This window comes from Oncorhynchus nerka, linkage group LG9a, assembly GCF_034236695.1.
Source record: "Oncorhynchus nerka isolate Pitt River linkage group LG9a, Oner_Uvic_2.0, whole genome shotgun sequence".
In the NCBI taxonomy this organism is placed as follows: Eukaryota; Metazoa; Chordata; class Actinopteri; order Salmoniformes; family Salmonidae; genus Oncorhynchus; species Oncorhynchus nerka.
Genome location: NC_088404.1, coordinates 40,196,105 through 40,218,091, shown reverse-complemented (window position 1 = coordinate 40,218,091; position 21,987 = coordinate 40,196,105). Strand labels below are relative to the sequence as shown.

The 21,987-nt window shown below is 41.7% G+C and overlaps 1 protein-coding gene across 2 annotated transcripts in view; it reads right to left on the bottom strand.

Moving 5' to 3' along the window:
- LOC115134293 (guanine nucleotide-binding protein G(o) subunit alpha) overlaps positions 1-21,987 on the bottom strand; it is a 143,161-nt gene that overhangs the window by 21,385 nt on the left and 99,789 nt on the right. For both annotated transcript variants that reach the window (XM_029668112.2, XM_029668113.2), the window contains exon 4: positions 5,402-5,562. In XM_029668112.2, coding sequence (XP_029523972.1) covers positions 5,402-5,562 — 161 coding nt within the window. The remainder of the gene's footprint in view (positions 1-5,401; positions 5,563-21,987) is intronic.

The window sequence follows — 21,987 nt, the reverse complement described above, 5'->3', positions numbered from 1 at the left end:
TAAAAAGATTAATGCGAGTAGACCGATCATTAAAAAGATTAATGCGAGTAGACCGATCATTAAAAAGATGAATGCGAGTAGACCGATCATTAAAAAGATTAATGCGAGTAGACCGATCATTAAAAAGATGAATGCAAGTAGACCGATCATTAAAAAGATGAATGCGAGTAGACCGATCATTGAAAAGATGAATGCGAGTAGACCGATCATTAAAAAGATGAATGCGAGTAGACCGATCATTAAAAAGATTAATGCGAGTAGACCGATCATTAAAAAGATTAATGCGAGTAGACCGATCATTAAAAAGATTAATGCGAGTAGACCGATCATTAAAAAGATGAATGCGAGTAGACCGATCATTAAAAAGATGAATGCGAGTAGACCGATCATTAAAAAGATGAATGCGAGTAGACCGATCATTAAAAAGATGAATGCGAGTAGACCGATCATTAAAAAGATGAATGCGAGTAGACCGATCATTAAAAAGATGAATGCGAGTAGACCGATCATTAAAAAGATGAATGCGAGTAAACCGATCATTAAAAAGATTAATACGAGTAGACCCATGATTAAAAAGATTAATACGAGTAGACCCATGATTAAAAAGATTAATACGAGTAGACCCATGATTAAAAAGATTAATACGAGTAGACCCATGATTAAAAAGATTAATACGAGTAGACTCATGACTAAAAAGATTAATACGAGTAGACCCATGACTAAAAAGATTAATACGAGTAGACCCATGACTAAAAAGATTAATACGAGTAGACCCATGACTAAAAAGATTAATACGAGTAGACCCATGACTAAAAAGATTAATACGAGTAGACCCATGACTAAAAAGATTAATACGAGTAGACTCATGACTAAAAAGATTAATACGAGTAGACCGTTGATTGCCCAGCTCATCCTCCTTAGCATTTTTTAAACGGTCTGTTTGAGATTCAAGTTTAAGGTGGGGGTTTTTGAAGTGTTTTCCCATTTATATTTTGGCCACAAATACGAGTGTAGGATGAGTCAACAACATTATTTAGGTATGAGTTAACAGAATTAACTTTTAAAAGTACGATTTTCACTGGACAGTTACTTTAAAACTAACAGTTTCTCTTAGCCTCAAAGCAAAATGTTTAGAGTAGCAGGAAATTCTCAAGGCAAAATTATCATGGCAAAAAAACAAAAAAATTGCATAACAATTTATAAAACAACACGTTTCTCTCTGCCACATGGATCATTTTGCATAATTGCAGGAAGTCTGTTTACCCCTCCTACCCCTCATGTTTGTTGGGGTTGGGGGGCCTTCCACATAGGGAGTGGGGATGAGCCACACATGGTAACAACTTATCTGATGGGCCTCTGGCAACGTTTGTGGTAAATCACAGCACTGCTGCTGCGATGCTGATGGGTGGTGAGCTCTGTAGCACAAAATGGCTGCCATGTATGATCTAGTTGGGAGCTATGATATATGCTTTTTAAATTGTATTTTTTATTCTTTAAATAGCAACATATTATTTAAATTGATGAGAAGAACAATGTGTACTTTGACTACAAATCTTAAAATGGTGCTTTTGGTAAACATACTCCTCACAAGAGCACTGTCTGAGAACACACTTTACCAGTGTAATAAATGTGCACATTGAAACTAAATGGGTCACAAATGAAGTGCATCCACACACTGATAATATATCACTGAGGTCATCCAGGGCCACTGAGAGAGAGAGGGGAGAGAGAGAGACTGCTCTGAGTAACATGACTCTTAACTCTACATATCATGTGGGCTGCTTTCATATGTCAAAAGACATTGATAGACATATCCATCCATATCACCTCAAAGTGTTATGCAACGTTTCTATAATGCTGATCCGGACAAAATTGAATTAGTCTTGAATGAAATCCTGGACTACCAGTAATCAAACATCATTCCTAAATGCTATGACATTTACAACACAATTAATTGTGTTCCATGTAAATGTGAAATAAATGTGTTTCGTGACCTTTCGCAGGACATACTAATATAAATGAATTTTCTCAGGAATGCAATACTATGGGCTTAAGCCACCGCAGAGAAGCTGAGCAACTCGCTACTGGCTATGTCCTTTAATCATTCCCTCTCTATCCTGCTCCAGTCTACAGTGTCACAGTGTATCACTGCTGCTCTACACGCTGTTGTTCTCCACACTAGTCCTCAGGGTTGGGTAGGTTACTTTCTAAAAGTATTCATTTACAGTTCTGTCCAAAATTGTAATCAATAACATAACTTTTGGATTACCCAAACTCAGTAACGTAATTAGATTACTTTCAGATTACTTTCCAGCAAGTTAGATTTTTTAACCAGCCCAATTGTTTTGCGATTGTTGCTAAAATCACACCAACAAAACATAAAATAACAGATGAGCATGCTTTGTAATGTTTCTAAAAACAATACATCTATTACTAGTAAGAAGTAATGTGGTACATTGTTTAAGTTAATATTTTATGACTCGAGTCTTTTAACCAAAATATCACAGACAAAAATGTTCACCTGCCATTTTAATGGTTACCGTGGTAATGTGACTCAAGTCATGTTTGTGCCTGTGAGATTGAGAGCATGGCTGCATTCCAAACATGCTATTTTTACCCCCTCAGCCCTCACAATAGCCACTTTTCCTCTGGGGAATCCCCATCGAAACCGGATGCAATTTGTTTGCCATCTTAAGTGGAGGTCCAATTCACAAACGTTGCCCCCTCGGCCCTCAATTTAGCTTGACGGAGCGAGTGAAAAACTTTGATCACTTGTGGGGTTGATATGACCAACAATTCATGATGCTAGCTTGCTAAAAAAATATATATAAAAATTACATAGATTTTAGCACTGGCAAATTGGTTTAGTCTCGTAGTGAGGAGCCTATAAAACGTAGTTAGCTTCATAAACATATTTTTGGGAATTCTGAAATGTATTGGAATAAATGACCAAACTATAAAACTAGCTTGCCAGCTATGGGTAGCTAACTGACAGAATTGTTAGCTAGCTAGGTACATTAATAGCTATAGGTTGATTGTCTTTAAGCACAACTTCAAGATTTCCACCAAGGACGTTGCCTCTCCAAACATCTCTCCCTCTCCAAACATTCGGATGTAAAACGTCATTCAAAGGATGAGGGTTTAGGGCCAAGGGCTGTCTACTTTGAGTTTGGACTGCAGCCCCTGACTAGACTGCAGCCCCTGACTCTCACTTCAGTAGACTTTCGTTTCAAGCAAAATAGACTGACTGTTATGCCTGTGCGCAGCACTCTTAAAAATGAATCCTTCACTTAGTTGTTCATGTGCGCACAGTCCCCAGCCAGGCAGTGTTGAAGCTCGAGGTGGGATAGGCTATAGGAACAAAACGGCAGAAATACTTTGAAAACAGCTACTGCAGCATTTATTTAGCTATAACTGTAATCATACTTTACGATTTTTCTTCACAAATGCGAGGGAAATGCTCACAACATGGCTGGTGAAATAGACATCTTACTACCCACCAATGCCAAAATCCACCCGCATTGTCATTTGTTGAGGGCCGGTTATTAATATTAGGCCCTGATCATACATACACTACAGGTCAAAAGTTTTAGAACACCTACTCATTCAAGGGTTTATCTTTATTTATTTTTTACTATTTTACTATTTTCTAAATACTAGAATGATAGTGAAGACATCACAACTATGAAATAACACATATGGAATCATGTAGTAACCAAAAATGTGTTAAACAATTCAAAATATACTTTATATTTGAGACTCTTAAAATAGCCACCCTTTGCATTGATGACAGCTTTGTACAGTCTTGGCATTCTCTCAACCAGCTTCACCTGGAATGCTTTTCCAACAGCCTTGAATGAGTTCCCACATATGCTGAGCACTTGTTGGCTGCTTTTCCTTCACTCTGAGGTCCGACTCATCCCAAACCCTCTCAATTTGGTGGAGGCCAGGTCATCTGATGCAGCACTCCATCACTTTCCTTCTTGGTAAAATAGCCCTTACACAACCTGGAGGTGTGTTGGGTCATTGTCCTGTTGAAAAATAAATGATAGTGGGACTAAGTCCAAACCAGATGGGATGATGTATCGCTGCAAAATGCTGTGGTAGCCATGCTGGTTAAGTGTGCCGATTAATTCTAAATATTTCAGAGTGACACCAGCAAAGCACCCCCACACCATAACACCTCCTCCTCCATGCTTCACGGTGGGAAATACACATGCAGAGATCATCTTTTCTCCCACACCGTGTCTCACAAAGACAGGGGTTGGAATAAGAAATCACAAATTTGGACTCCAAATTTCCACCAGTCTAATGTCCATTGCTCGCAAGTCTCTTATTTTTATTGGTGTCCTTTAGTAGTGGTTTCTTTGCAGCAATTCAAAAGGCACTCGCACATCAGAGCAATCATTTTTGCAGGTGCAGCAAATCGACCATGAAGGCCTGATTCACATAATCTCCTCTGAACAGTTGATGTTGAGATGTGTCTGTTACTTGAACTCTGTGGGATGCAATTTCGGAGGCTGGTAACTCTAAATAACTTCTGAACATTCCTGTGGCTGTCCTCATGAGAGCCAGTTTCATCATAGCGCTTGATGGTTTTTGCGACTGCACTTGAAGAAACGTTCAATGTTCTTGACATTTTTCTTATTGACAGACCTTCATGTCTTAAAGTAATGATGGACTGTCATTTCTCTTTGCTTATTTGAGCTGTTCTTGCCATAATATGGACTCTGTCTTTTACCAAATAGGGCTATCTTCTGTATACTCCCCCTACCTTGTCACAACACAACTGATTGGCTCAAACACATTAAGGAGGAAATAAATTCCACAAATGAACTTTTAAGAAGGTACACCTGTTCATTGAAATGCATTCCAGGTGACGACCTCATGAAGCTGGTTGAGAGAATGCCAAGAGTGTGCAAAGCTGTCATCAAGGCAAAAGGTGGCTATTTGAAGAATCTCAAATATAAAATGTATTTTTATTTGTTTAACACTTTTTTGGTAACTACATGATTCCATGTGTTATTTTCATTGTTTTGACATATTCACTATTATTCTACAATGTAGAAATTAGTAAAAAATAAAGAAAAACCCTAAAATGAGTAATTCTAAAACTTTTGATCGGTAGTGTGTGTTTGATACCAATTGATTTACAACCTAGCACAGGAATTTACCAATTCACTTTGGGCCTCAAACTACTTTGTCTATAAAACACAAAATAGTTGCTTCATATTTGTTGTATATGACTAATGTCACATGGACATCAATTCATGTAGTAAGTGGATGACATTTATGTATGTGTGATCCATAATCATCGATTGGAGCAGAGTAATGAGAGTTGTATTGATCCTGCAGCACTAGGTCCTCCTATGGGGGGCAGTAGAGGTAAAGTAGTACTCACTATTGGGCAGAGTCATTGAGCTGGTATTCTCGGGCGCGGCTGAAGCACTCCTGGATGCCGGAGTCAGACCACAGGCGGATCATAGCCCCCAGGAGCTCAGGAGAGTAGGGCTCAGTGTCCTCCATACGACTCACCACGTCACACACCATCTTAGCATCAGCCTGAGGAGGGAGAGGAACAACAGGTACATTAGACATAGCACCTTTAATACACTACATTTACATATTTGTCATTTAGTAACCATTCTTATCCAGAGAGACTTACAGGAGCAATTATGGTTAAGTACCTTGCTCAAGGGCACATTGACAGATTTTTCACTTAGTCAGCTCAGGGATTTGAACCAGCATCTTTTCAGTTACTTTCCCAACACTCTTAACCACTAGGCTACCTGCCGCCCAATACACACAAGCCTGTAGAGAGGAAAACATCAGCCTGTAGAAAGGAACAGATATAGCACTCACATTAAGTATCCATATCACAATACAATCAGAGAGTATTGGAGCGTGCTATCTAACCTCCAATCGAGCTTCAATGCCATACAACACTCCTTCCGTGGCCTCCAACTGCTCTTAAACGCTAGTAAAACCAAATGCATGCTTTTCAACCGATCGCTGCCTGCACCCGCTTGCCCGACTAGCATCACCACACTGGATGGTTCCGACCTTGAATATGTGGACACCTATAAGTACCTAGGTGTCTGGCTAGACTGCAAACTCTCCTTCCAGACCCATATCAAACATCTCCAATCGAAAATCAAATCAAGAGTCGGCTTTCTATTCCGCAACAAAGCCTCCTTCACTCACGCTGCCAAGCTTACCCTAGTAAAACTGACTATCCTACCGATCCTCGACTTCGGCGATGTCATCTACAAAATGGCTTCCAACACTCTTCTCAGCAAACTGGATGCAGTTTATCACAGTGCCATCCGTTTTGTCACTAAAGCACCTTATACTACCCACCACTGCGACTTGTATGCTCTAGTCGGCTGGCCCTCGCTACATATTCGTCGCCAGACCCACTGGCTCCAGGTCATCTACAAGGCCATGCTAGGCAAAGCTCCGCCTTATCTCAGCTCACTGGTCACGATGGCAACACCCATCCGTAGCACGTGCTCCAGCAGGTGTATCTCATTGAGCATCCCCAAAGCCAACACCTCATTCGGCCGCCTTTCGTTCCAGTACTCTGCTGCCTGTGACTGGAACGAATTGCAAAAATCGCTGAAGTTGGAGACTTTTATCTCCCTCACCAACTTCAAACATCAGCTATCTGAGCAGCTAACCGATCGCTGCAGCTGTTTATAATCTATTGGTAAATAGCCCACCCATTTTCACCTACCTCATCCCCACAGTTTTTATTTATTTACTTTTCTGCTCTTTTGCACACAAATATCTCTACCTGTACATGATCATCTGATCATTTATCACTCCAGTGTTAATCTGCAATATTGTAATTATTCGCCTACCTCCTCATGCCTTTTGCACACACTGTATATAGACCCCCCCCTTTTCTTTTCTTTTTTCTTTTCTACTGTGTTATTGACTTGTTAATTGTTTACTCCATGTGTAACTCTGTGTTGTCTGATCACTCTGCTATGCTTTATCTTGGCCAGGTCGCAGTTGCAAATGAGAACCTGTTCTCAACTAGCCTACCTGGTTAAATAAAGGTGAAATAAAAAAAATAAAATAAAAAGGTATTTCCTGTGCAAAGACAATACTTCTAAAATTACAGTGTAATTAGAAAATACCCGTACGAAAAACAATTGCAGTTAGAGGGTAGTATAACTGTAGAACACTGCAAATATTGCGTCCAAAATATGTTTTTTTTACTGCAGTAATTGTGCAGTGTAACTGCAGTTACAGTGCACTATAATTGCAGTTTCACTGCAGTACACTGCAGTTATTCTGCAATTACTGAGTCCAAAACACCACAGCCGACTGCAGTTACTGCAGTTTCAAAACTGCAATCTTTTTTTGTAAGTGTAGAGATATCTAAATCTAGGAGATGAAATGAAATAACTGTTTTTCATTCCACCAGTGTCTATAAATGCAAAGGTTACAGGAGAGGAGCATCCTGGAAGGAGTGATCCTGCCCTCCCCGCATAACCCCAAAAACTAGTCACGAATCACAATGTCCCGAACTGAGCACTGGGTCTGGGAAAGTGTTTCAGCCCTTATTACCGACCCCCCACTGCCTGGCTAGAGTTTTGCAACAGTGACTCAATTACAGGCTGGGCGTCCTGTGTGTGTGTGTGTGTTAATGGACCACTACTCTGCCTCTCATCTCTGAAGCTGCTAATCCCACCCACATCCTGTGGGCTCCGTTCCTAGTCCATATTGAAATGGAACAACCACCCACCAACCCACCCTGAGTATTGGAGCGTGATAACATAGTAGTGTAGGGAGTCATTGACCCGTGTGCCCTCTCTGAATGACCATGTGCAGTTGACACCCACCAGAGTTTGATTGACAGGCTCTAGTATGTGCTGGGACATGCTACAGCTTTGACACAGCAGCTGCTGCCTGTTTGTCACTCACAGCACCAATCGGGTCCCTAGTTACCAACAGAGTAAAGGTCATGGGCGTCACTAAAAAGGAAAAAAAAACTCCTCAGCCTCTATGTTTCACCAGCTACTGCTGCTGCTCTGAAGCTGATCAATACCCAGAATCATTGATAATGATCTACACACCGGATACACATTGGTCTGCTCACACACACACCTACAGTGGGGCAAAAAAAGTATTTAGTCAGCCACCAATTGTGCAAGTTCTCCCACTTAAAAATATGAGAGAGGCCTGTAATTTTCATCATAGGTTCACTTCAACTATGACAGACAAAATGAGGGGAAAAAATCCAGAAAATCACATTGTAGGATTTTTAATTAATTTATTTGCAAATTATGGTGGAAAATAAGTATTTGGTCAAATACAAACAAGCAAGATTTCTGGCTCTCACAGACCTGTAACTTATTCTTTAAGAGGCTCCTCTGTCCTTCACTCGTTACCTGTATTAATGGCACCTGTTTGAACTTGTTATCAGTATAAAAGACACCTGTCCACAACCTCAAACAGTCACACTCCAAACTCCACTATGGCCAAGACCAAAGAGCTGTCAAAGGACACCAGAAACAAAATTGTAGACCTGCACCAGGCTGGGAAGACTGAATCTGCAATAGGTAAGCAGCTTGGTTTGAAGAAATCAACTGTGGGAGAAATTATTAGGGTATGGAAGACATACAAGACCACTGATATTACCCTCGATCTGGGGCTCCACGCAAGATCTCACCCGTGGGGTCAAAATGATCACAAGAACGGTGAGCAAAAATCCCAGAACCATACGAGGGGAGGAATGGGCCAAAATACCAGCAACAGTGTGTGAAAACCTTGTGAAGACTTACAGAAAACGTTTGACCTCTGTCATTGCCAACAAAGGGTATATAACAAAGTATTGAGATAAACTTTTGTTATTGACCAAATACTTATTTTCCACCATAATTTGCAAATAAATTAATTTAAAATCCTACAATGTGATTTTCTGGATTTCTTTCTCTCATTTTGTCTGTCATAGTTGAAGAGTACCTATGATGAAAATTACAGGCCTCTCTCATATTTTTAAGTGGGAGAACTTGCACAATTGGTGACTGACTAAATACTTTTTTGCCCCACTGTACCTGCAATCTCCTCTATAATGGTGGACAGGATGAGGCATGCAAAAAAATAAAACAGTGCTTTCTCCCTTCCTCTAATCTCCTCACTTGCTCAACACTTCCCTTCCTTACATAATTGCCCTGATGTCATTTTCACTTCTTTGTGTAGCATTGGTCCAAAGTTACACTAACACAAAGCCATGCAGTGTCTGCAGCCAAGGACCTGAAAAGAGTGTTTTGTTCCTTTTAGCAGGAGAGCTGGGCAGCTTAGCTGTGACAAAGCCCAGCATTTTAGGTCAGACTCACTCTGCAGTCCTAACCTGGGGAAAGAGGCTAGACCAGCCAACTGAGCAAGGAGAGGGAGGAACACTTCAACCAAAATCAGCACAAAAACAAGCGTGAGAAATAGAGAATAGCTTTGATAAGGGGAGAGAGAGAAAATGAGAATCAGGTTGGAATTGCCAATTTGGGATCTCAGGAGATTCTCTCTATGCCATACAGTATTTTCCCTGGTGGGAGAGAGAGACTGCTGTGTTCACATCAACACGAAAAGCCTGGGGACATCTGGAACCCAGCACAGGAGAAGTGACAGGAACTGCTATCACCATTAAGGTCTGACACACTAAAATACATCTCAGTGGGAGATAAACTGAGATGAGGAAACCAAGAAGCTCCAGCTGTAATATTACCACCTGTATTTCCATACTAGGGGAGAGTGTGGTAAGTTGAGTCAAATGGTTAGTTGAGCCACCCCTCGGAAACCATATACAAAAGTAACCATGTGACCAAATATTTATGAAGATGTCATATTTTCATGGAGTCTGTGAAGAAACCACATGGAAAATGTGGTAAGCAAGTTAGGTCCAAAACACAGATTTTTACCAAGTCAAATGAATGTATTGTGTTACAGGTTTCATGATGCTCGTATCTAAACCAAAGTAGATACATCATTTGGGGTCTCTATAAGCGCCAATAAGAGGTCCTAAATCTTAGAAAAAAGGGCTCCAAAAGGAGAACCCTTTCTGTGGGTTATATGGGTTCTTTCGCGGTGCCCATAGGAAAACCCTTTCTGGTTCCAGGTAGAACTCGTTTATGTTTCATGTAGAACTCTTTGTGTAAAGGGTTCCACATGGAACTCAAAAGGGTTCTACCTGGAATCAAAAGGGTTCTACCTGGAACCAAAAAGGTTCTTCAAAGGGTTATCCTATAGGAAAGACGAAAAACTTTTTAAAGTTCAAGATAGTACCTTTTTTTCTAAGAGTGTAGCATGAAAGTGCATCCTTGTAGCTGTGTGGACAAAAGTAGTCAACATGTTTGCCATGCGGTAAGTTGAGCCAATGTCTACCATGCCTCATACAAATGACTACATTTAGTCAGTTCTATGCATAATACACATCGTAGTGCATTTGTCTTGTTACAGGCAGACATCATCATGTCCAGTGTATACAGACGTAAAACAAGCCGGGGCTAACCCCCCTTCAGGGTCTTGCGAGAACAGCCAAGGAAGTAAGAAAAGGGAGATGTCCATTTGAGCAGCAGCAAGGGCTAAATAAAATAGACTGAATGCCACTGAAGAGGTACATTGACAAAAAAGAAAAACATGTAGCTGTGTGAAACGAGGCTATGACAGAGCAGGAACATAAGGTCTTATCTGATGACATGGAGTCTGAGCTTGATAAACATATCAAGAATCACAGGACCATTTTCAGCCCCCTTAGTTGCCTCAAATGTAGAGAAATTGGCACATCGAAACAACATCCCTTACCCTTCCATTTCTTGACCAGTTGTATGGGTAAGTCATATTGAACAGCGAGATCTATATTTGAATATTTAAGATATACAATATACCACACCCCCATTCCATGAATTAAACTTTGACCTACCAGCACTATCACCCACTGTCACAGGACACTATCACCCACTTATCCCAAGGCAGCTCAACTGACCTTGTCCCGATGCTCAAAATACCCCATTCCCGGGTTAAGTTGTACCAAGAGACAACTTTTTTCGACAAGCTGTTTTCAAAACAGTTATGTTTACAAGAATTCTGATTATTTCCAGGAATACACAACATCTTAAAACATATATGTCTTTGTTAGAAAGAATACTATATTTCCCTTGACGTAGTGACGCTGAATGTAAAAAAGGCTCTCTGTCTCCTAGTAAGCCTCACCTTTAAGTACAGGCCCTGTGAACTCAGTTGGATGGAGCCCTGTAGGCCACACCTCCTCCACTATAGACGGTTTCAACAGTCAAAACAAAAACAAATCCACGCACGGCCTGATAGGAACGATCTCCACTGACCCCTGACTGATATAAACTCAAAAGGGCATTTATCTCCAACTGACACCCACTGCCTCTGACTCAGATTGCCTCCACACTCCACATCCATTCAACTGTTCAAAAGGCAGCTTAGGGCCACATCCCTGTGTCATCTCCCACTACTGGCCCTTAGAGAAGGCCACACATTTTATCAGGCCTTTATTGTCCAGCAGTCAAGCATAATATGGCGGTTGAACACTAGAAAACTGTTTTGTGCGACTCAAATGTTCTCATGATATTGGACGGCTAACCATCTTACAATAAAAATGGACACATACTGGTTATGTGCTGTTATCCCACAGGCAGTAACTTGTCCAGAACATTTTGAATGGAATGGCCAATGCAAGGTGGAAGTTTTCAATATAGTGAAGACATCAACACTATGAAATAACACATTTGGAATCATGTAGTAACCAAAAAAGTGTTCAAGAAATTAAAATATACATTATATTTTAGATTATTCAAAGTAGCCACCCTTTGCCTTGATGACAGCTTTGCAAACTTTTGGCATTCTCTCAACCAGCTTCATGGGGAATGCTTTTCCAACAGTCTTGAAGGAGTTCCCACATATGCTGAGCACTTGTTGGCTGCTTTTCATTCTACGGTCCAACTCATCCCAAACCATCTCAATTGGGTTGAGGTCAGGTGATTGTGGAGGCCAGGTCGTCTGATGCACCACTCCAGCACCCTCCTTCTTGGTCAAATAGCCCTTACACAGCCTGGAGGTGTGATTTGGGTCATTGTCCTGTTGAAAAACAAATTATAATGGGACTAAGCGCAAACCAGATGGGATGGCGTATCGCTGCAGAATGATGTGGTAGCCATACTGGTCAATTGTGCCTTGAATTCTAAATGGATCCATGATAGTGTCACCAGCAAAGCACCCCCACAGCATCACACCCCCTTCTCCATGCTTCACGGTGGAAACCACACATGCGGAGATAATTTGTTCACCTCACCTACTCCTTTTCTCACAAAGACACGCCGTTTGGGAACCAAAAATCTCAAATTTGGACTCATCGGACCAAAGGACAGATTTCCACCAGTCTAATGTCCATTGCTCGTGTTTCTTGGCCCAAGCAAGTCTCTTCTTCTTATTGGTGTCCTTTAGTAGTGGTTTCTTTGCAGCAATTCGACCATGAATGCTTGATTCACGTCGTCTCCTCTGAACAGGGGGCTCCTGAGTGGCGCAGCGGTCTAAGGCACTGCATTTCAGTGCTAGAGGCATCACTACAGACCCTGGCTCGATTCCAGGCTGTATCACAACGGCCGAGATTGGGAGTCCCATAGGGCAGTGCACAATTGTCCCCGTGTCATCTGGCTTAGGGTTTGGCTGGGGTAGGCTGTCAATGTAAATATGAATTTGTTCTTAACTGGCTTGCCTAGTTAAATAAAGGTTCAATAAAAAAAATACTAATAAAAACAGTTGAACTCTGTGCAGCATTTATTTGGGCTGCAATTTCTGAGTCTGGTAACTCTAATGAACTTATCTTCTGCAACAGAGATACAGTTGAAGTCGGAAGTTTACATACAAAGGTTGGAGTCATTCAAACTTGTTTTACAACCACTCCACAAATGTCTTGTTAACAAACTATAGTTTTGGCAAGTCGGGTAGGACATCTGCTTTGTACATGACACAAGGAATTTTTTCAACAATTATTTACAGACAGATTATTTCACTTATAATTCACTGTATCACAATTTCATTGGGTCAGAAGTATACATACACTAAGTTGACTCTGCCTTTAATGTGTTTAAGCCAATCAGTTGTGTTGTGACAAGGTAGGGGGTGGTATAGAGAAGATAGCCCTATTTGGTCCATATTATGGCAAGAACAGCTAAAATAAGCAAAGAGAAATTACAGTCCATCATTACTTTAAGACATGAAGGTCAGTCAATCTGGAACATTTCACGAGATTTGAAAGTTTCTTCAAGTGCAGTCGCAAAAACCATCAAGCACTATGATGAAACTGTCTCTCATGAGGACAGCCACAGGAAAGGATGACCCAGAGTTACAGTTGAAGTCGTAAGTTTACATACACCTTAGCCAATTACATTTAAACTCAGTTTTTCACAATTCCTGACATTTAATCAGAGTAAAAATTAGAATCACCACAGTTAGCATCACCACTTTATTTTAAGAATGTGAAATGTCAGAATAATAGAGAGAATTATTTCTTTCAGCCTTTATTTCTTTCATCACATTCCCAGTGGGTCCGAAGTTTACATACAGTCAATTAGTATTTGGTAGCGTTGCCTTAAATTCTTTAACTTGGGTCAAATGTTTTGGGTAACCTTCCACAAGCTTCCCACAATAAGTTGGGTGAATTCTGCCCTATTCCTCCTGACAGAGCTTGTGTAACTGAGTCGGGTTTGTAGGCCTCCTTGCTCACACACGCTTTATCAGTTTTGCCCAAACATTTTCTGTGGGATTGAGGTCAGGGCTTTGTGATGGCCACTCCAATACCTTGACTTTGTTGTCCTCAAGCCATTTTGCCACAACTTTGGAAGTATGCTTGGGGTCATTGTCCATTTGGAAGACCCATTTGCGACCAAGCTTTACCTTCCTGACTGATGTCTTGAGATGTTGCTTCAATATATCCACATAATTTTCCTCCCTCATGATGTCATCTGTTTTGTGAAGTGCACCAGCCCCTCCTGCAGCAAAGCAACCCCACAACATGATGCTGCCACCCTTGTGCTTCATGGTTGGGATGGTGTTCGTCAGCTTGCAAGCCTCCCCCTTTTTCCTCCAAACATAACAATGGTCATTATGGCCGAACATTTTTATTTTTGTTTCATCAGACCAGAGGACATTTCTCCAAAAAGTACGATCTTTGTCCCCAAGTGCAGTTGCAAACCGTAGTCTGGCTTTTTTATTGTCTTTTGGAGCAGTGGCTTCTTCCTTGCTGAGTGGCCTTTCAGGTTATGTCGATATAGGACTCATTTTACTGTGGATATAGATACTTTTATACCTATTTCCTCCAGCATCTTCACAAGGTCCTTTGCTGTTGTTCTGGGATTGATTGATTTTGCACCAAAGTAATGCTATGCTAGGCTATGATAAACTTACACAAATGCTTGTCTAGCGTTGGCTGTAAAGCATATTTTGAAAATCTGAGATGACAGTGTGATTAACAAAAGGCTAAGCTGTGTCTCAATATATTTCATTTGTGATTTTCATGAATAGGAAGATTTTCTAGGAAGATTTATGTCCGTTGCGTTATGCTAATTAGTGTCAGATGATGATAACGGGCCCGTTCACGGGCTGGGAGTAACTACAGGTTAAGAAGGAAAGAAATTCCACAAATGAACTTTTAACAAGGCACACCCGTTAATCGAAATGCATTCCAGGTGACTACCTCATGAAACTGAAAAATAGTCCAAATAAAGAAAAACCCTGGAATGAGTAGGTGTGTCCAAACTTTTGACTGGTACTGTATACACTATGGTTAAAAAGTTTGGGGTCACTTAGAAATGTCCTTGTTTATGTTTAAATAAAAGCACATTTTGTCCCTTAAAATAATATCAAATTGATCAGAAATGCAGCATAGACATTGATCAGAAATACAGTGTAGACATGGTTAATGTTGTAAATTACATTTGTAGCTAGAAAAGGCTGATTTTTATGGAATATCTACATAGGCGTACATAAGCCCATTCATTACCAGCAACCATCACTCCTCTGTCCAATGGCACGTTGTGTTAGCTAATCCAAGTTTATCATTTTAAAAGGCTAATTGATCATTAGAAAACCCCTTTCAAATATGCTAGCACAGCTGAAAACTGTTATTCTGATTAAAGAAGCAATACAACTGGCCTTCTTTAGACTACTTAAGTATCTGGAGCATCAGCATTTGTGGGTTCGATTACAGGCTCAAAATGGCCAGAAACAAAGAACTTTCCTCTGAAACTCGTCAGTCTATTCTTGTTCTGAGAAATGAAGGCTAGTCCATGCAAGAAATTGCCAATAAACTGAAGATCTTGTACAACGCTGTGTACTACTCCCTTCACAGAACAAAGCAAACTGTCTCTAACCAGAATAGAAAGAGGAGTGGGAGGCCCCGGTGCACAACTGAGCAAGAGGACAAATACCTTAGATTGTTTAGTTTGAGAAACAGATGCCTCAAGTTCTCAACTGGCAGCTTCATTAACTTCTTGGTGACAGGGGGCAGTATTTTCACATCCGGATTAAATGCAACTGCCTCCTACTCATCCCCAGAAGAGAAGATATGCATATTATTAGTAGATTTGGATAGAAAACACTCTGAAATTTCTAAAACTGTCTTTGAGTATAACAGAACTTATGTAGCATGCGAAACCCCAAGGACAAACCATTCAGAGTTTTTTTGTTTTGAGGTCACTCTTTTCAATGGGATTTCATTGGGTATCCTGATTTCTAAGGGACCTTCTTGCAGTTCCTACCGCTTCCACTGGATGTCACCAGTCGTTAGAAATTGGTTGAGGTTTTTCCTTTGTGTAATGAAGAAGTACCCCTGTTCAAAACAAGGGTCACTTCAAGTGTTCTGTTAGATAGATGCGCGTGACCAGAAAGGTAGAGTCAGTTTGTTTTCTTCCTGTATTGAACACAGATCATCCCGTCTTCAATTTTATCGATTATTTACTTAAAAAAATACCTAAAGTTGTATTACAAAAGTAGTTTGAAATGTTTTGGCAAAGTTTACAGGTAACTTTTGAGATATTTTGTAGTCACGTTGCGCAAGTTGGAACCGGTGTTTTTCTGGATCAAACGCGTCAAATAAATTGACATTTTAGATACATATCGACGAAATTAATCAAACAAAAGGACCATTTGTGATGTTTATGGGACATATTGGAGTGCCAACAAAAGAAGCTCGTCAAAGGTAAGGCATGATTTATATTTTATTTCTGCGTTTTATGTTGCGCCTGCAGGGTTGAAATATGTTTTCTCTCTTTGTTTATGGAGGTGCTACCCTCAGATAATAGCATTGTTTGCTTTTGCCGAAAACCCTTTTTGAAATCTGACATGTTGGCTGGATTCACAACTTGTAGCTTTAATTGTATTTTACATGTGTGATTTCATGAAAGTTAGATTTTTATAGTAATTTATTTGAATTTGGCGCTCTGCATTTTCACTGGCTTTTGGACAGGTGGGACGCTAGCGTCACATATCCCAGAGAGGTTAAATAGTACCCACAAAACACCAGTCTTAACATCAACAGTGAAGAAGGGACTCCGGGATGCTGGCCTTCTAGGCAGAGTTGCAAAGAAAAAGCCATATCTCAGACTGGCCAATAAAAATAAAAGATTAAGATGGGCAAAAGAATACAGACACTGGACAGAGGAACTAGCCTAGAAGACCAGCATCCCAGAGTTGCCTCTTCACTGTTGTGTTGCGGGTACTATTTAATGAAGCTGCAAGTTGAGGACTTGTGAGGCGTCTGTTTCTCAAACTAGACAATCTAATGTACTTGTCCTCTTGCTCAGTTGTGCACCGGTGCCTCCCACTGCTCTTTCTATTCTGGTTAGAGACAGTTTGCGCTGTTCTGTGAAGGGAGTACTTTGAGTCAATGTATCAAGATAATACCGTCCAAAATAATATTGCGATATGTAACTGTACTGATTTCTTCCCCCATCACTCTCTCATTTTTATTTTGCTTCATAGAATGATGCACACATGGATAATGGGGACTGTGATTGCCTATTGAATTTAAATCAGCTTCAAACAAACACATCATAGCGATTCATTATCACCCCTGTGCCAGGCTGGGGAGAATAGAATCTTCATCAGCATTCATTCATTAGAGTAAGCAGGCTCCCTTTAAAGGGATGCTGAGGGATTTGAATAATGTATATCTCCCTCTCTTGCTCCATGAAAAAGAGACGGTACACATTCCTTACTCCCCCTGAATCGCCAATTTGACATTTTCCAAAGTGAAAAGAAGAAAAGCCGTTCGGCCAATACAGGGAAAGCCTGATAGCACCTTCATGCATAAACCTCATCCCACCTTTGTAGTGAGGAAACCTACGAACCATGAAATGTAAAATTATTAGTGTGAACTATGGTGCATTTTAAACTCCATGGGCCAGTCTAGTCAAGGTGGCCTCCATTTGTTTAGTGCCAACGCAGCGACAGAGGTGACCTTTCCTTCCTAATTAGAGCAGGGCCATCAGAGGCGATCTACTTCCTGCTGAGATATTAGGTCCCTGGTCCCTCCCTGAGCCTGGCTGCACCCTGCCTGCTCCCTGCTCCTGTGTGGGTCCACATCAAACAGGTGACTTCCTGCCTGCCCTTCTCACCCAGCCCTGTGAGATCCAGTACCAGCACCACTACTCCCCAGCACCAGCACAGATTAGGATTAAAAGCCCACAAAGTGCCTGTTTATTGGTATTATAATATACCCTTCTCAGACTGTATCACCACAACACCCCATGTTCTAATGTACTCCCATTCTTAGCTACTGTTATCTTATCTTAAAAAATACACATTTTGATCACAGCTCAAAATTGAGGATTAGGATAGTGATGGGGATAAAGGGGTGCAGGTTAAATGTGATGTAGGACATTTTTATATTTCATGCCGTACTATACTATTCTGGTCCCAGATCTGTTATGTTTGGCATAACCAATGACCATACAGTAGGACTTGGCTATACAGCACAAACAGATCTGGGACTAGGCTAATAGGCTTGTACTTTTCCCCCGGGTTACACAACTTCCTGTTCCACTGTAACAGTCTGTGTGGTGGGTGAGCTGAACAGCACTCCACTCCACTGATGATCCTGAGAGACTGCACAGTAATTATGAACAGTCAGGTGCTGGACATTATGCACAGATGGCTATCCATCACTGAGGGTTAATTATCCCAATGTGTGTGTGTGTGTGTGTGGTCATGATCACTTGGCTGGCTCTGTCAGCAGCTGCTGCTCAGGCTTCATGGTCCACTACTCAAGGTACAGTTCTTCAGATGGAGAGATGCTACTCTGATTACAGCAGAACCACAGCAGAGGCTGTTTAACCACCCCCGGAGCCTCCACTACGGGTCTAGAACAGATAAGGATACAGAAAATATTGATCACTTCCATTTATGGCTCTCCCTTTACTGCATGTTGTGTACTGTACAGTAACTATACAGAGGGATGAGGGCTCTGTGGACAAACTGTCATGTCACATTACAATTAAACAGTGGGCTGCTTCCTCTTCCTCTCCCAGGAGAGACCGGTGGTCTGATCCAATTTCCTGAGACCAAGCTCTGATATTACATGAACAGTTATTTTCATAAACAATTACTGTATATACTTAGGGCCCTATAAAATATGTTTTTCTCTCCCAACATGCATTTTTTCCCCATTTAGTTTTTCCAGGTTTCAGTTTTTTCAGAGTTTTGCTCTATAAACGCTTTTTTAATAAATCAAAAAACAAAATTGGATGTTCTAAGTTTATTCTGCCAGGTAGGAACTATCTACTTTGTAGTTACCATTTAATTGAGAAGGTTTTTGGGAAAGTATTTCCACCTACCAGAAGACGGTTGTCATGACATTAGCATCATCGCTAAGTGGTAGACAAACGTGCACACATATACAGGGGCATTCTTGTGCCATTGAACCTCTCAAGACAGTTGAAGGAAAATACGAATCACCGATGAATTTTGTTCATGTCCTATGATAATCTTGGGCAAATTAATTACTTTTCTAATAAATTCAATACATTTAGTTGATTCCCTACAAAGTTAAACCCATTGTTTAATGTATGGTTTCTGTGATACCGTCCGCGTTCTCTGCAATGCTGATTTTACAGAGCCCTATATACTGCCGTTGTCTCTTTTCTATTCTCTGTGTTTGTGAATAGGGCCTCCAGATGAAGAAAGAGACCAGTGAGTAGATGTCTTTCTGTGAGCAGCACCCCCAGTTGAATTAGCAATGAAGGAAAAGGTCAAAGATCAATGTTCAGCAGCATTAGCTGTCCTGGGGCACAACATGGACATTCTTCAGGAAGGTCACTGCAGCCGTCACCGCGGAGCTCCATGTTAAAACCAAATGGCCTCCGTTATCGACATCTATGATAATCCCCTGGCCACACCTGTAGAGCATAATCCAGCAGAGAAGAACGTAGCTGAAAGTAAACCCAGAACACAGCTAGAAAAAGTCCACTGTGATCAATAGCTCTGTGTGGAAATTCTATAGCCATCATGACAGCATTGCCTCTTATTTAATATATTTAATAGAAAAGGACATAGTACATTAGAATACAGTATCTACAGTTATACTCAAAGCACAAGTTATGCCATCCATGTCAAAGGGGAGGTGTGTCCTTCTCTGTATGTATGCATGTATGGTGACCCTGACATCATAGTAGACTGTGTCCACAAACATGGTTTCCTTCACTACCTCTCCCTCTATCTCAACTCCTCATGTCCTTCGCTACCTCTCCCTTCTCCTTCTCTCAACCCCTCATGTCCTTCGCTACCTCTCCCTTCTCCTTCTCTCAACCCCTCATGTCCTTCGCTACCTCTCCCTTCTCCTTCTCTCAACCCCTCATGTCCTTCGCTACCTGTCCCTTCTCCTTCAATCTCAACCCCTCACGTCCTTCGCTACCTCTCCCTTCTCCTTTCTCCCTCAATCTTAACTCCTCATGTCCTTCGCTACCTCTCCCTTCTCCCTCTATGTCCTTCGCTACATCTCTATCTCAACTCCTCATGTCCTTCTCTACCTCTACTCCTCATGTCCTTCACTAACTCTCCCTTCTCAACTCCTCATGGGCTTCGCTACCTCTCCCTTCTCCTTCAATCTTAACTCCTCAAGTCCTTCGCTACCTCTCCCTTCTCCTTCTCTCAACCCCTCATGTCCTTCGCTACCTCTCCCTTCTCCTTCCATATCAACCCCTCATGTGTTTCGCTACCTCTCCCTTCTCCCTCAACCTCAACTCCTCATGTCCTTCGCTACCTCTCCCTTCTCCCTCTCTCAACCCCTCATTTCCTTCGCTACCTCTCCCTTCTCCTTTCTCCCTCAATCTCAACTCCTCATGTCATTCACTACCTCTCCTTTCTCCCTCTCTCAACTCCTCATGTCCTTTGCTACCTCTCCCTTCTTCTTTCTCACTCTCTCAACCCCTCATGTCCTTCGCTACCTCTCCCTTCTCCCTCTCTCAACCCATCATGTCCTTCGCTACTTCTCCCTTCTCCCTCTCTCAACCCATCATGTCCTTCGCTACCTCTCCCTTCTCCTTCCATATCAACCCCTCATGTCCTTCGCTACCTCTCCCTTCTCCTTCCATATCAACCCCTCATGTCCTTCGCTACCTCTCCCTTCTCCCTCAATCTCAACTCCTCATGTCCTTCGCTACCTCACCCTTCTCGTTCTATCTCAACCCCTCATGTCCTTCGCTACCTCTCCCTTCTCCTTCTATCTCAACTCCTCATGTCCTTCGCTACCTCTCCCTCTATCTCAACTCCTCATGTCCTTCGCTACCTCTCCCTTCTCCCTCTCTCAACCCATCATGTCCTTCGCTACCTCTCCCTTCTCCCTCTCTCAACCCATCATGTCCTTCGCTACCGCTCCCTTCTCCTTCTATCTCAAATCCTCATGACCTTTGCTACCTCTCCCTTCTATCTCAACCCATCATGTCCTTCGCTACCTCTCCCTCTATCTCAACTCCTCATGTCATTCACTACCTCTCCCTTCTCCTTTCTCAACTCCTCATGTCCTTCGCTACCCCTCCCTTCTCATTTCTCCCTCTCTCAACTCCTCATGTCCTTCGCTACCGCTCCCTTCTCCCTCTCTCAACTCCTCATGTCCTTCGCTACCTCTCCCTTCTCATTCTCTCAACGCCTCATGTCCTTCGCTACCTCTCCCTTCTCCTTCCATCTCAACCCCTCATGTCCTTCGCTACCTCTCCCTTCTCCCTCTCTCAACTCGTCATGTCCTTCGCTACCTCTCCCTTCTCCTTCTCTCAATGCCTCATGTCCTTCGCTACCTCTCCCTTCTCCTTCCATCTCAACCCCTCATGTCCTTCTCTACCTCCCCCTTCTCCCTCTCTCAACTTGTCATGTCCTTCGCTACCTCTCCCTTCTCCTTCTCTCAACGCCTCATGTCCTTCGCTACCTCTCCCTTCTCCTTCTCTCAACCCCTCATGTCCTTCGCTACCTCTCCCTTCTCCTTCCATCTCAACACCTCATGTCCTTCGCTACCTCCCCCTCTATCTAAACCCCTCATGTCCTTCGTTACCTCTCCCTTCTTCACCCCTCCCTTTCCCTGTGTTTTTTTTCAATCCACTATTAAACCTCTCCCACCACTTCTGAACATACTAGATTGTTATGTCATTACTCTCCACGGGACGCTTCTGATTTACAGATAGACATAGTGCCTTTTCTAAATGGACACTGAATTGAAACACACAACTCAGATACAGTGGGGAGAACAAGTATTTGATACACTGACGATTTTGCAGGTTTTCCTACTTACAAAGCAAGTAGAGGTCAAAAATCCAGAAAATCACATTGTATGATTTTTATGTAATTAAATGGCATTTTATTGCATGACATAAGTATTTGATCACCTACCAACCAGTAAGAATTCCAGCTCTCACAGACCTGTTAGTTTTTCTTTAAGAAGCTCTCCTGTTCTCCATTCATTACCTGTAT